This window comes from Drosophila ficusphila, unplaced genomic scaffold (genome assembly GCF_018152265.1).
Source record: "Drosophila ficusphila isolate 14025-0441.05 unplaced genomic scaffold, ASM1815226v1 contig_791, whole genome shotgun sequence".
NCBI lineage: Eukaryota > Metazoa > Arthropoda > Insecta > Diptera > Drosophilidae > Drosophila > Drosophila ficusphila.
Window position 1 is genome coordinate 7,336,388 of NW_025064737.1, and position 12,141 is coordinate 7,348,528.

Consider the following 12,141-nt stretch of genomic DNA (forward strand, 5'->3'; position numbering starts at 1 on the left):
ATCCACATTGACTTCGACATTGGCATCAGTATCGTTGAGTCGCAGATACTTTGACCTGTGCCCGGGGCACTGGCGTCTTGACTTTTCCCTGCTCCCGCCATTATTGGTGGTCCGGCGTGCCAAGTCAGCGATTTATTTGGGCCAAACAAAGGCCGGATAACCCAGCAAACAATCGCTGAACCACTGATAAGCGGCGGTGGCTCTTCTTTGTTGATAAGATGGAAATTTAAGAAGCGCAAGCGCGAGCTTTTCCGAGAGCGAGAGCGGAAAATCCCGAGAGCTAACAGCCAACAGCTCCCATCCACTGGCTTAACTGATAAGAAAGCAGACTTCTACTGCCTGCATCTGCGGCTTCAATTGTCTTTAATCGCTGCTCAAACGTCGATGATGTTGATGATGATGATGATGGTGGGAAATGTCCTGGGGATGGGGCGGAAAATTGGGGAGTGAAAAGCCGGGGGACCTTTAACGAATTGTCATTGATTTCTTTTGAAATGGCACCGCTTTTGTTTGCCTTCGCTTCTGCCACATTAGGCAGCTGAGCAGCTGAGCAGCAGCTTCCCAGCCGCTTTTCCCCTGATTACTGCACTCCCGTTTTATCGGGCAATGATCACAAATTGAATTTGCTTCGGCGGAGCAGCTTGGTTCAAATAATTACGGGCGCGTTTAATTAATAAGTTCGCGGCAGTTACAAAGGCCAACCATTTGGGTTTTCCCCTCCGCGAAAAAGGGTCCGCCGGAATATGCTGTTATTGTTTTTGATGCTGGCAAGCAATTAAAAGCACCCAGCACATTGTCTTCTAGGCTTCAAACTCGCTTGACCCCAACTTTGTTTTAATTTGCCTTTGTGCTTGTTTTGAAAAATGAGCAGCCCCAATGTCGAAATAAAAAACTGTCACACAAAGAGTTTGCAAAATGTATACGTATATAAAAAAAAAGAGGAAAACTCGGATCCGGATGGCCAGGGGCTGGGTGCCGGATTGTTTCCTTCCTCCGCTCACTTTTGCCGGTCATTAAATTTTTTCCATTGCCTCTGGCAGTCAATACATATTTGGCCGCGTGCATAAATAATGAGCTCAGTTGTTGTTTGTCCAGATTTGCAAATGTTCTTCGACAGTTTCAATTATTTATTTACCAACCCGAGCAACTACAGTGGCCACTCAGTATGGCATTTTAAACTCTCGTGGTGAAACATGGCTAGTGGTCACTTGAGACTTGGCAATTATAAACTTGTTTTGCCTGAGTTGGTCAGGAGGTATACATAGTTCAGTAGTGAAATGGAGAAGGAAAAACTTTTAAACAGCAGCTTGAGGGGAAATATAATATAACGATGCAGTCGCATTAAAATTGGTTGCAGGTTAAATTTAAAATTCTTCGTTAAACCAGGCATGCCATTTAAAAGTTTATGTGCTTCTCTTAATAGTTAATTTATGTTCATTAAGCTTTAAAAGTGAAACAGAATTCAGATTTAGCTTTTTCTCATATCAAAATTATCACATTCTTAAACATTTTAACCATATTAATAAACATTGTGGCATAATCTCTTTTTAAACTCGAGTTGATTTATTATGGAAACAGTAACATATTTCAACAGTTGGCCTGTTAATTAAGTACCCCTCAATCCCCGCTTAATTAGTATTATATTATTCAACTTTTTAGCACCACTTACCTGCATAGAACAAAGGCAGCAAATTGAAGATGATAACCAGCGGAAATATAGAGCGTGCAAACTTTTGCACATCCATGAGGATGCTGACTGCCGGAGCCGTCGAAGTTGGAGCATCGGAAGCAACCCGTGTGGCAGGGCCGTTTTGAAAGAGCTTTCGTTGTTGTTTCGTAGAGTCCTGGCTGACTTTGGAAGATAGGCGTGATAGGCAAGGGCTCGTGGCGAGACGATCCTGCTGCGAAGTCCCTGGAGAAGCGGCCAGAGCAGCGGAAGGATCAGCCACACGTTGCAGCTGCCAAGTGGCAGAAGCAGCAGCAGCAACATCGCAGGTTGCAGCACTGCCGTCCGAAGGATATCGCATCCTGTGCTGGGTGTTTCCCTCGTTGGCAGCGATCTCATCTGTGGTCCAGGATTGCCGACATTCGCTGGCCGGTACATCATCTGTTGCTGTTGCTCTTGCTCCTGTTGCTGTTGCTCCTGCTGCTGTTGCTGTTGCTGCTGCTGCTCCTTTTGCTGATGTTGCTGCTGCCGCAAGCGTTGAGTGGCATAATGTTGTTGCTGCTGTTGTTGTTGCTGTTGCTGCTGCTGCTTCTCCCTCCGATTCGCTTTGTGTCTGTGTGTGGCACAGAAACGTATCGCTTTGAAATTGCTTCCGTTTGCTGTTGCAGTTGTTCGTGTGCTGCTGCTGTTTTTGTTGTAAAGGTTGTCGTGTTGTTGTTGTTGTTGTTGAAGAAATTGTTGTTGGTGTGTTATAGAAATGTCGTATCTGTGCTGAGGCCATGTTGTGCCCTGAAATGAGATTTGAAAAGGCAACAAAGACATAAAGTACATGTTAAAGACCAATAAGTAAATGGTGTCCACTGAAAAGGGATACAAACACGCACAAATTTAACAAATGGCGTTGACCGCCGTTCAGTTTTGATAATCCAATCGCTTTGATTATCGATTCCTGCAGCGCTTTTTGGAGGGATTAACCGCCACAGGGAATCGGACGGCATCACAAAGCATTTGGGTCCTTGTCTTTTTAATCAATTTCCACTGGAACGCCCATTCGGTTAACGCCGACGGGCAATCCTTTTACTGTTTTCACAAATCCCCGACTCCCATTTAAAAGGGGTTCGCACTGCAAATTCGGTTCTTCATGTTTGTTTTTCAGCTCTCAACAGAGTTTTTGTGTGATTTTCGTTCATATTAAAGCGGACCATCAAATCCGACATTTAAAAGGTAACAAAACTATAATACTATGCTATTATATGCATTTCAACAGTTTAAATTTGGATGCTGAGATTCTGTAATTCAATTATATATCTTGTAGTACACATTAAGTATACGCCATGTATTATGGCAAATGTATAGCATACTGCGTTGAGCTTTCCTTTTACATGCTCGTGTAAAACTTGTAACTTGGTGTAAAAACTCTATAGTTTACATCATTAAAGCTACAAGCGAAGTAAAAGTTACATTTACATACATGTTATACTAGCACAACTGTAAGAGAAAAGCTTTTTCTGTTATCAAAATGTAACCGAAAAGCTTGCAAGGACATACATACTGACACAATGACTCTCATAACAAGGAAATGATAAGAAATTGACTGAATGTTTGCCTTTCCTGTTGTACATTTCTTTACCAATACTTGAAACATTAACCAAGTTAATCCCACAGCGTTCATCCCCTTAGTACTTAATAACCCCAACCAACTACGCCCTTGTGTCGAATACACATTCCTCATTTGCAAGCCATAAAAATATGCGAAATAATCATAAATAACCTACAAGTACACTAGATAAACCCTTGGCGAGTGCCACGCCCATCGGGTCAGGCCAGGCATTTATCAAATTTCCGCCACTCAAAATGTTTTTGGCCGCAATAACAGACGCCGAAACAAGTTTGCTAGCCATCAACCCCGAGGATTCTGCCACTCGGGTTGTGCCTCCCGTTGTTGTAGTGATTACAGACGCTGATAATAAAGTAAAAATTGCAACAATGAACGCATAGACATCATGTCTACGCCAGTCTTGGCCAGATCCAGATCCAACAGCAACGCCCACACGTAGCACGGAGCCATAAAGTGCTCGTAATCAACGTGAAACTGCGACGCACGCACACACGTCTATTGCCGAATGGGTGATGGCGACTTTGTGCACCGAAAAAAATAATAATAATAAGTAATAATAATAGTATTACTTTTCCCTACAAAAAATTGTATCGTTTGTTTTATATTTTTAATTCGGCCATCTCATAAAAAAGCATTATTTATATCAACGCTATTAACTCCTTCTTTTTGGTTTACTACCACAGTTCTTTTAATTTCATCATTTAATAAACATTGGATTAAGTTTAAAATACAAAATACTTCATAATGGGCAACACAAATTTCGAAGATTGGAACAAATATTATTTTTTCAACAGTTACTAATCTTTTTATTTGAATATTTATTTTGTTTAAGTTGTTACTAAAGTCATTAAATAGACAAAAATATTTCACCTGTTTTTATATTTTTTATAGTGTCTGCAAATGCATAATTGGTTATTTTAGAATTTCGATGGACTTTTAAAAGTTTCTCAGCATTTTGCATTTTTTATGACATTTTTTCCAGTGTAGTTCCGCGTGAGTCTTTTCGGGGAAATGTCGGCCACCGGTGCTCTACTGACCGCTGGACGGTGGCTTTCCCATTTTGCCAACGAAAATTGTCTGCAATGCTGCACTAATGTCATCAGGGCGTATGCGTAACTAGGTGAATGTCGAGTGCGGAGTGTTGGAGTGCTGGAGTGCCGGAGTTTTTCGGAGGCGGGAGAAAGAACGAGAAGGGGAGGGAGTGGGGTGGGATGGGGTGGCTGAGTGGTGTTTTCTGTTACGTTTCAGCTGTATCCATTAATTCCGGGCAGCTGGCAGCAAAGGATGTGAGCTCATGTGTGTATCCTGCTGAATAATTAAGGAGGCTGGCAGGACGACTCGGCAGCGGGACTTTTTCCCAACTGTCAGAGCTGCGAATGCAGAAACATTGCTGCCGCATAATTGGAAATTATTCGCTGCACTCGGGAACTACTGTAAAATGCTAATTGCAGTCGAGGGTAATAGTAACGATGCAAATAAATTGCAATTTGTTGCCGCTAATGTTTATTCAAATGTCCGCTCTGTTTTCGCTTTTGTTTGCCCTCAAACACACACTCACAAATACACACACACACACAGTAACACCTGCGGCTGACCTGTTTCTGTTTTTCTCGCAATTAGTCAGTTTGTTTGGCATCGCACGGCGATGGGGCGATACTTTGACCCGTATCTGTGGCCCAGCTAATTGTGCACTTGGCCAGCGGTTTAATGAGTGCTCCTCCTCGTTCAAAGGCAGCGAATGCGAAAATAATAAAGCCGGCAAAAATTAAAAGCCAGCCAGAGCCAATTAGAAGCGACTAAAGCGCAGGAACCACTTCAAAGCGGCAAAAAGTGGAGAAAACGCAGCAAATAAAAGGGCGACCACGGCGCCACTGACTTTGGCTTTTCCAGATGCCCTAACAGATGGTCTATGGGCGTTTTCTAGGCACCCTAAATATGAGTTAAACACTAAAATAATATAAGCGTTCTCATCAAAAAGAAACTTGTGTATTCCGAAACTAAAATAAAACAGCTAAATTTCCAAACTGTAAGATTAAGTTTGGAAATTTTGCTTTCGATTCGTGTACTTTGTAACACAGCTTCTCTATCCGAGTCTTGCAAACTTGCCTCAGCTGCAGAAGGGTTTTTATTTAATGTTTTTCTCCCTCAGCAATCCTCTAGCAGCAGCAAACACTCCAAAATAGTTATTAAACCCTTGGAAAGGGCTTTGAAAGCCCGGGCAATGGTTGGCTGAAACAAATGGCGCTCGATGCAGCACAAAAAGTTGCCATCCACAGCAGCGCATCATCATCATCATCAGTGGCAACAAGAAAAGAAAAAAATACAGCAACGGCAGCAGTCTACACTTCAACGCCGCGAGTCGGTGGCATAAATTTAGCCATCTTCAGTATCTCTATCTGTATCTGCATTTTAGTCTTCGCCAGATACAGATGCATTCATGTATTCCGCAATGGGGCATTTACATTTCTGATGCTCACGGAGCAGCCACAATATGCATTCACTTGGTTGATTAACATTCGGTCGGAATTAAAGCCTTAAAGTTGCAGTGTGTGGCCAACAGCCAACAGCCAACAGCCACAAAGGCTGTCACGCGTTTTGTGCATTTATCCGGGAAAATGAAATGCAGGCGTGCCTCCGCCTTTAGTTGCTAGTTGCAAGCTGCGCAAACTGCAAAAGGAACTTCATCATCGTGAATGCCGGGCGGAATGGAAATTAGCCAGGACACAGAGCCTTGTAGTCGAATGTTGCATGTCGTGCATGGCAACCACCGGCAGCCGCAGTGACAAATTGCAATTTAAATTTGGCTTTCGCGGGCGCAGCGAGATTTAAGTGCGCCATGTGTGTGCTCATTACGAGTCACAATTATTTGTAGTTTTTAATTAGAAAACTTCGCTCGTCGCCCCACATTTCCATCTCTATTCCTGTCATCCGCTGCAACTTGTGCAACAAACTGCACTTCAGCACATCAGAAGGCTTTCATGAATACGCAATGCGCTTGTTAATAGTTCTGGGCATATGCGGCGTATGCGTAATGCATGATTTATGCAACTGTCTCTCTGTGTCATAGTGAGCTTGAGTTTCAGAGTGTGTACTATATGGTTGCAGGCAGGTGGGTGAATACAAAATTAATCAGCCGGAAGGCTAAACTTGTTGAGCTGCACTTCAGGCTAATCAAAAGTTGTGTAAGTTAGATTTTCAAAACAAAAATATCAAAATGATATTCAAAAAAAGTTGCAGTTAATTTGTATTTAAATGGAATATACTTCAAGTGCTCTTTTTGTTTTACAATCTTTTCTGAGAGCATGTATTGTATAAATAATTTATTTATTATTTAGTCAACTCACCATATCGTCTGCATTTAGAGCGTTAGGGTACAACACGTCCTAATCACGGAGTCTTCTGAGTTTCTGCAATGAGAAGAGTGGTGGGGAAATCTTTACAAGGTGAAAGACAGACAGTTGGCAGGACTTGTTCTTAACTTTAGACCGGTTGCTTTGCATTGCCAGAATCCCGGCAAACAGCTGGCAGCGCTTAAGTAAAAGTTACGAGCAAAACATTTGCAACTGCAGCATTAATGCGACTTCGCCTGGAAGTTGGAAAAGTTTTCGGCAGGCGTGGGCGTGTCAAAAAGACTGTAAAGTATACACCAAATAAAAAAGGGAAGCGGCGAAACTTTGCAGCAAATCAATTTCGTAGCAAACTAAATTAAACAACGACAAGCAAAAGCAGCTGCCAAATAGATAAAAACGCCAAACACACGTGTCAAAAGGGGGCGCAAAAGGGGAGGGGAGTGGGGAGGGTTTGAGAGGGGGGGATGGGTGTAAAAGGGGGCGGGACTCGACAGGCGAAGCCGCAAACAAATTGTAAAAATGTAGGGGAGCGCCGAGAATCGCGCAAAGGCATTTTGCCATTGGCAGCGCCTTGAGTGGAGTCCCAGAGCAATTTATCATCTCTATGTTTAAAATTTATTACATTTATTTTATGTTGTTCTGCCTCCTTTTTTTGTTTACTTTTAACTGTTTTCCTCGCCGCCGCTTCCCCTTTTCTGTTGGGTTTTCCTCTTATATTTTTTGTTGTTGCTTCCTTTTTTTTTTGTTGTATCGTGCGTGTCCGTGTCTCAGTTTGTGGCAGCAGCACTTTAAGAGCCAAGTCAAGTGGATAAAGTGGCGGAGGCGGCAAAGAGTTCTGCCGCTGTCAGTTGAGTTATAGCGCTCGACTTGCCCCACTCGGCTCTTGTAATTGAATTTATCGCTGTAGCAATATTCATCAACGTCAGGCTCTATGTGCCGCCGTTCGTTGCAAGGAGGAGCAGCAGGAGCAGGAGCAGCTGTAGCAGCGGCAACAGGACTTCAGCTGGCATCGAAGGCCTTACAAATGCCCAGCGATCAAGTTGAAGTGCCAAAGATTAGGCCTGCAGTTGCGCATACGCAGCGTGTGCCGCGCTGCCTGAAATTGAATTACTCGCTCCCGAAAAACCCAATGCCAACGGGCCATAATCCAGGGGGCTAAAACTGTCGGAATCCCCATATCTCTCATCCGCAGGGGGCAGCGGTGCCAAATTGCTTTCGATATCAATTTCCTGGCAAAAGCTTTTGTTTCCCTGCCAGCTTTTTGCCGCAGCTGCAACGAAATCCGATTAGAATTCCTGCACTGCCACGCCCCCCTCCCATTTGCCCCTCCTGTCTCGTGTGCGTTGGAATCAAATTGTTTACGATTGCCACTCTTGTCGGCGGGCAAACAAGCAGCACAGAAAATCGTAGAAAAAAAAAACACAATTAAAATAACTGACTTTGAGATACTTAACACAAAGGACTGGTATAAATTTATGGAGATTAACTTTCCTTTTTGCAATTTATAAATATCATGACCTTTTGCACAGTTAGCATAAGCAAATTTATACAGTTTGCATAACATATAACAACCATTTTTTACTTGTTTTGTTTATTTTTCACTCATGCTAGTCAACATCATTTGCATTGCATACTTGATATATGATAAATAAACTTTTGATGCACTGAAATATAAGCATTTGTTTTCGAAACTTGTAATCTAATAACTTATACATTAATATAATTATTGAATATCATCTTATTTAGGTTACTATTATTCGTCATGCACTGAAACCCTTTTGTTTAAAAAATATATATTCTGTTTATAAAAGATATTCATATTCTCTCTGTTACTTTTGTGAATGACAAATTTACCCCCTTCGTTTCTGATTACTGGTGGGATTTTTCAAAAAACAAAAAGGAAGGCAATTCGTTTGCAATGCAAAAATCAATGGAACAGCGGAAGTGGCCGAGAAAGGAAAGGGGAATCCCGCCATTGGCCCCGCTCGTGAAAAAATCATGATGAAGTTGACTGCACATAAAATATGCATATGCTGCAGTGGCCAGCAGATCTGAATTCGATTCACCGCCAGGGCAATGCAATTACCCGCAGTTGGACTACTAATGAAACCAATGCCAACTCAGCAAATTAAATCAACTTTCTACGGAGCGGGGACGACGGAGATCGTTTCCCCCAAACATTTAACAAATCGCATTTAATTTGAGTACAACTTTTGCCGCACTTCGATTGCTCCGCGCCTGTGGAACTGGCATCCAAACTCGTCGAAACAGTCACAAACTGCCGAACTAATTGATTGGCATTGCAATTTATTTTTACACGGAAAGTCCATTTTCGAAAAATCGAAAATGTGGCTATTGAGGTAGCATAAGTTTTGAAGGGGAATTATTTCTAATATTTATTTCCACAACCATTAATTGCTAAGTCAATTTTGGTTAAGGTAATTGATAACTCTAATGGGTAGAAGTAATATCTTGAAATTATTTTAATGTTTTTTAATAATTTTGTAAATTTAGAGCTGTTGACATACATATGTATCTGATATTTCAATATCCACAATAAAGAGTATATATACGTTGCAGATTTAAAAGGGTAATTATTATTTCACGCTTCAAACATTTAAACATATGTTCGGCTTATTGTTACCAACATAATGAAATATGTTCTGTTCGTGAAATGTATTATTTAAAATAGTATTATTTTAATCAACAATTTATTCGAATAATTTCACGCTTTAAACATTTAAACATATGTTCAGCTTATTGTTAACAACATAATGAAATATGTTTTGTTAGTGCAGTGTAGTGCCGCCGAAGGCTGATGAAAGCCAAATTAAAGTGACCACCAGGACAGACAGGTGCAGACTTCCATCTGTTTCCCTGATTGTCGGCTTAATGAAACAAACACAATGCTGACAGCGAAGCCCATGGAGCAATCAGCAAATCACAATTCGAATCAGAAGCGAAATGCATATCGATTGCAGCTGTCGGTGGCACATGCAACGCGGATTCGGATGATGAATGGAGCCGTAATGAGTGTTATTAGAGGACGTCACTCGCACTGACCGATTGTCAATTTGTGCGGGCGATTGTGCAAAAACGCCGTCGATGATTCTCGATTCCTGCCGCTCTCCTCCTCCCCCTCCCCTTCCCTCCCCCCTCCCTACACTTTCGTCCTTGGCCAGCTGACAGAGCGTGTGACAGGATACGTCCAATTGAGAGCGAAACTGAAGCCCCGTAAGATGAGTGTGTGTCCTTGACAGTCGGCATAATCAATCCATTCGCCTGACACCATGTCCTTTGTGCTGCGCATTCGTGAAAATTGAAAAAAAAACCGAAAAAAAAGTGGAAAGAGAATTCCCCATGCTGGCTGGTTGACAACGCCATCCTGGGATTCCTGCCAGTTGCCAGTTACCAGCTACCAGTTACCAGTTGGGAGGAGAAATAGAGGCTGGCAGACGTGATATATGCTTATGGCCACCGTTGCCAGGCCGGATGCAACATAAATTATCAAAGTGCAAGTTGCAAATTGCTTGGCCTTCAGCCTGCGGCACGAAATGTGCACATAATTTCAAATTTATTACGAATTTACGTGCCATGCGATATGAAAGGGAATCCCGGAACACTAGCACAAAAAGGCCTCCACCTTCCGCCGCTCAAACTTGTATTACACTGGGAGGAAATATGACATATTCAGTACAGATAACTCAAAAGAAATGGCTAGTCCATGAAAAGTGTTCGGTGGAATTATTAATAACGGCAGTAACTTACACTTTGCCATGTACAACTTGCCTTTTGACAGTTTTATCATAAAATAGTGCAAAGCTACATTTAAACAAAATATATTGTGTTTTTAAAATTTAGCTTGCACCAGAATAATGGAAAATCGGTCCAAATTCTATGAAATATCTTGTCAAATATAGGGGATATAATCAACAATATTTTAACACATTGTATAACTATGTCGGTTACCAGAAGATAAAAAGATATAAAATTTCAAACATCCATGAATTTTTTTTTCGTTATATATTAAGTAGGTTGTCATTTAATAACCTTTATATTTTGTATTGAAACCAATGAAATGTTTCCGTCATGAAGAAACTTACTCTTAACTTTAATTCTGGGCATAATCCCCCATATTTTTCCCAGTGTGCTGAACTGCATGGCGGCCACCTGCATGCTCAGGTATCCATGGCACGTTGGGGGCGTGTGTCACATGCAAAGCAGGTGAGAGCCACACGCCCTCCGAGTCGTTACCCGCTTAAGACAAGCCAACGCCGGCAGGAGGACCATTGCCTTTGTGTCGACTTCCGCTCTCTGGTCGATGGGAAAGACCACGCCCATTTGCCGCCCTCTCGTTTGTTACTGCTTAGTACATCCCCATGCCGCCCTACTTTGCACCATGGTTTCGATTAAATGCATCATTTCCCCGCATTTCAGATGCAGCAGCAGCAGCAGCAGGATCCATAGCCACAGTCACCTAAAAGGATCTGAAAGGAGCCACAGGAGTCGAGGCCACCGCATTTGCCATCCCCATTCCTCTGGCTAACACGATGCCCAGCAGGCAACGCCACTCGTCCCATTTTTCAGAACCTACATTGAGAAAAAACAAAAACAAATGACGGAACTCAAAAAAAATAGGAATCCAATTTATTTGACAAAAATTAAATTACAGGTGCAAAGTATGAAAGACAAGCAGGCCGGTATTAAAAAGGTTTTTGTGTTCTGAAGTTAATAAGTTTACTTTTAAAAGACCAAAAAGAGATTTGGTCACAATAACAATAATTTGAGATGAAAATCAGGACACCTTAAGACCCATTTTTAAATTGTTATAAAATTGGCATTAGCTATTTAATTACTTAGCAATAAATTTTGATCAAATTATTTAAATAAATTTAATTATTTTAGAATTAAAAGAAATTAGTAAAGGGTGATACCTACAAAAGCTTTAGCAATTCAGTAAAATTTCTTTACTATAAAGAAAAAATTAATTAAAAAATTAAAAAAAAAAATAATATTAATCCTTGAATTAAGACCCAACTAACAAGACTTAAATTCTGGATACCCCGTTTTCCCGCAGTGTACCGAGAAAAAAATGTTGTGCATTTGTGTTTGCCTTTGTGCCCATGCTCAGCGTTGTCCTGGCTCCTGCTGTGTCCTGCGCGCTATGCTAACAATCTTGTACTTTGGAGCCCGCTTGAGTTTAACTATTGACGTTGTTGTTGCTGCTGCTGCCTGACTGTCCTGGGTGTCCTGGCTGTTCGGGCTGTCATTGCCATTTTGCCGTTGTCCCCGGTAATGTTACACGGCTTTTTATACTCCTCGGAGGCAACGGCGACGACAACGACAACAATAAAGCAGGTGAAGGATTCACATAAAAGTTGTAAAACTGATTTAGCCAAGGCGCACACATACTACATTTATACAACGGGCTTGTGGACCCGGCACGTCGATATTAAAAATCAAATCAAATTTCAGCTTAACACTTTAAGGCAGCAGGAGATGAAGGA

At 41.7% G+C, this 12,141-nt stretch overlaps 1 protein-coding gene across 9 annotated transcripts in view; it reads right to left on the reverse strand.

Moving 5' to 3' along the window:
* Positions 1-12,141, reverse strand: part of LOC108087963 (cubilin) — a 51,602-nt gene that overhangs the window by 29,799 nt on the left and 9,662 nt on the right. For all 9 annotated transcript variants that reach the window (XR_001771199.2, XR_001771198.1, XM_017185558.2 and 6 more), the window contains 2 exons: positions 6,629-6,691; positions 1,670-2,455 (listed from right to left, as the gene is read on the reverse strand). Coding sequence is in view for 7 of the 9 variants with exons in the window: in XM_017185558.2 (XP_017041047.1) it covers positions 1,670-2,447 (778 nt within the window). In the remaining 2 variants the exon portion in view is untranslated. The remainder of the gene's footprint in view (positions 1-1,669; positions 2,456-6,628; positions 6,692-12,141) is intronic.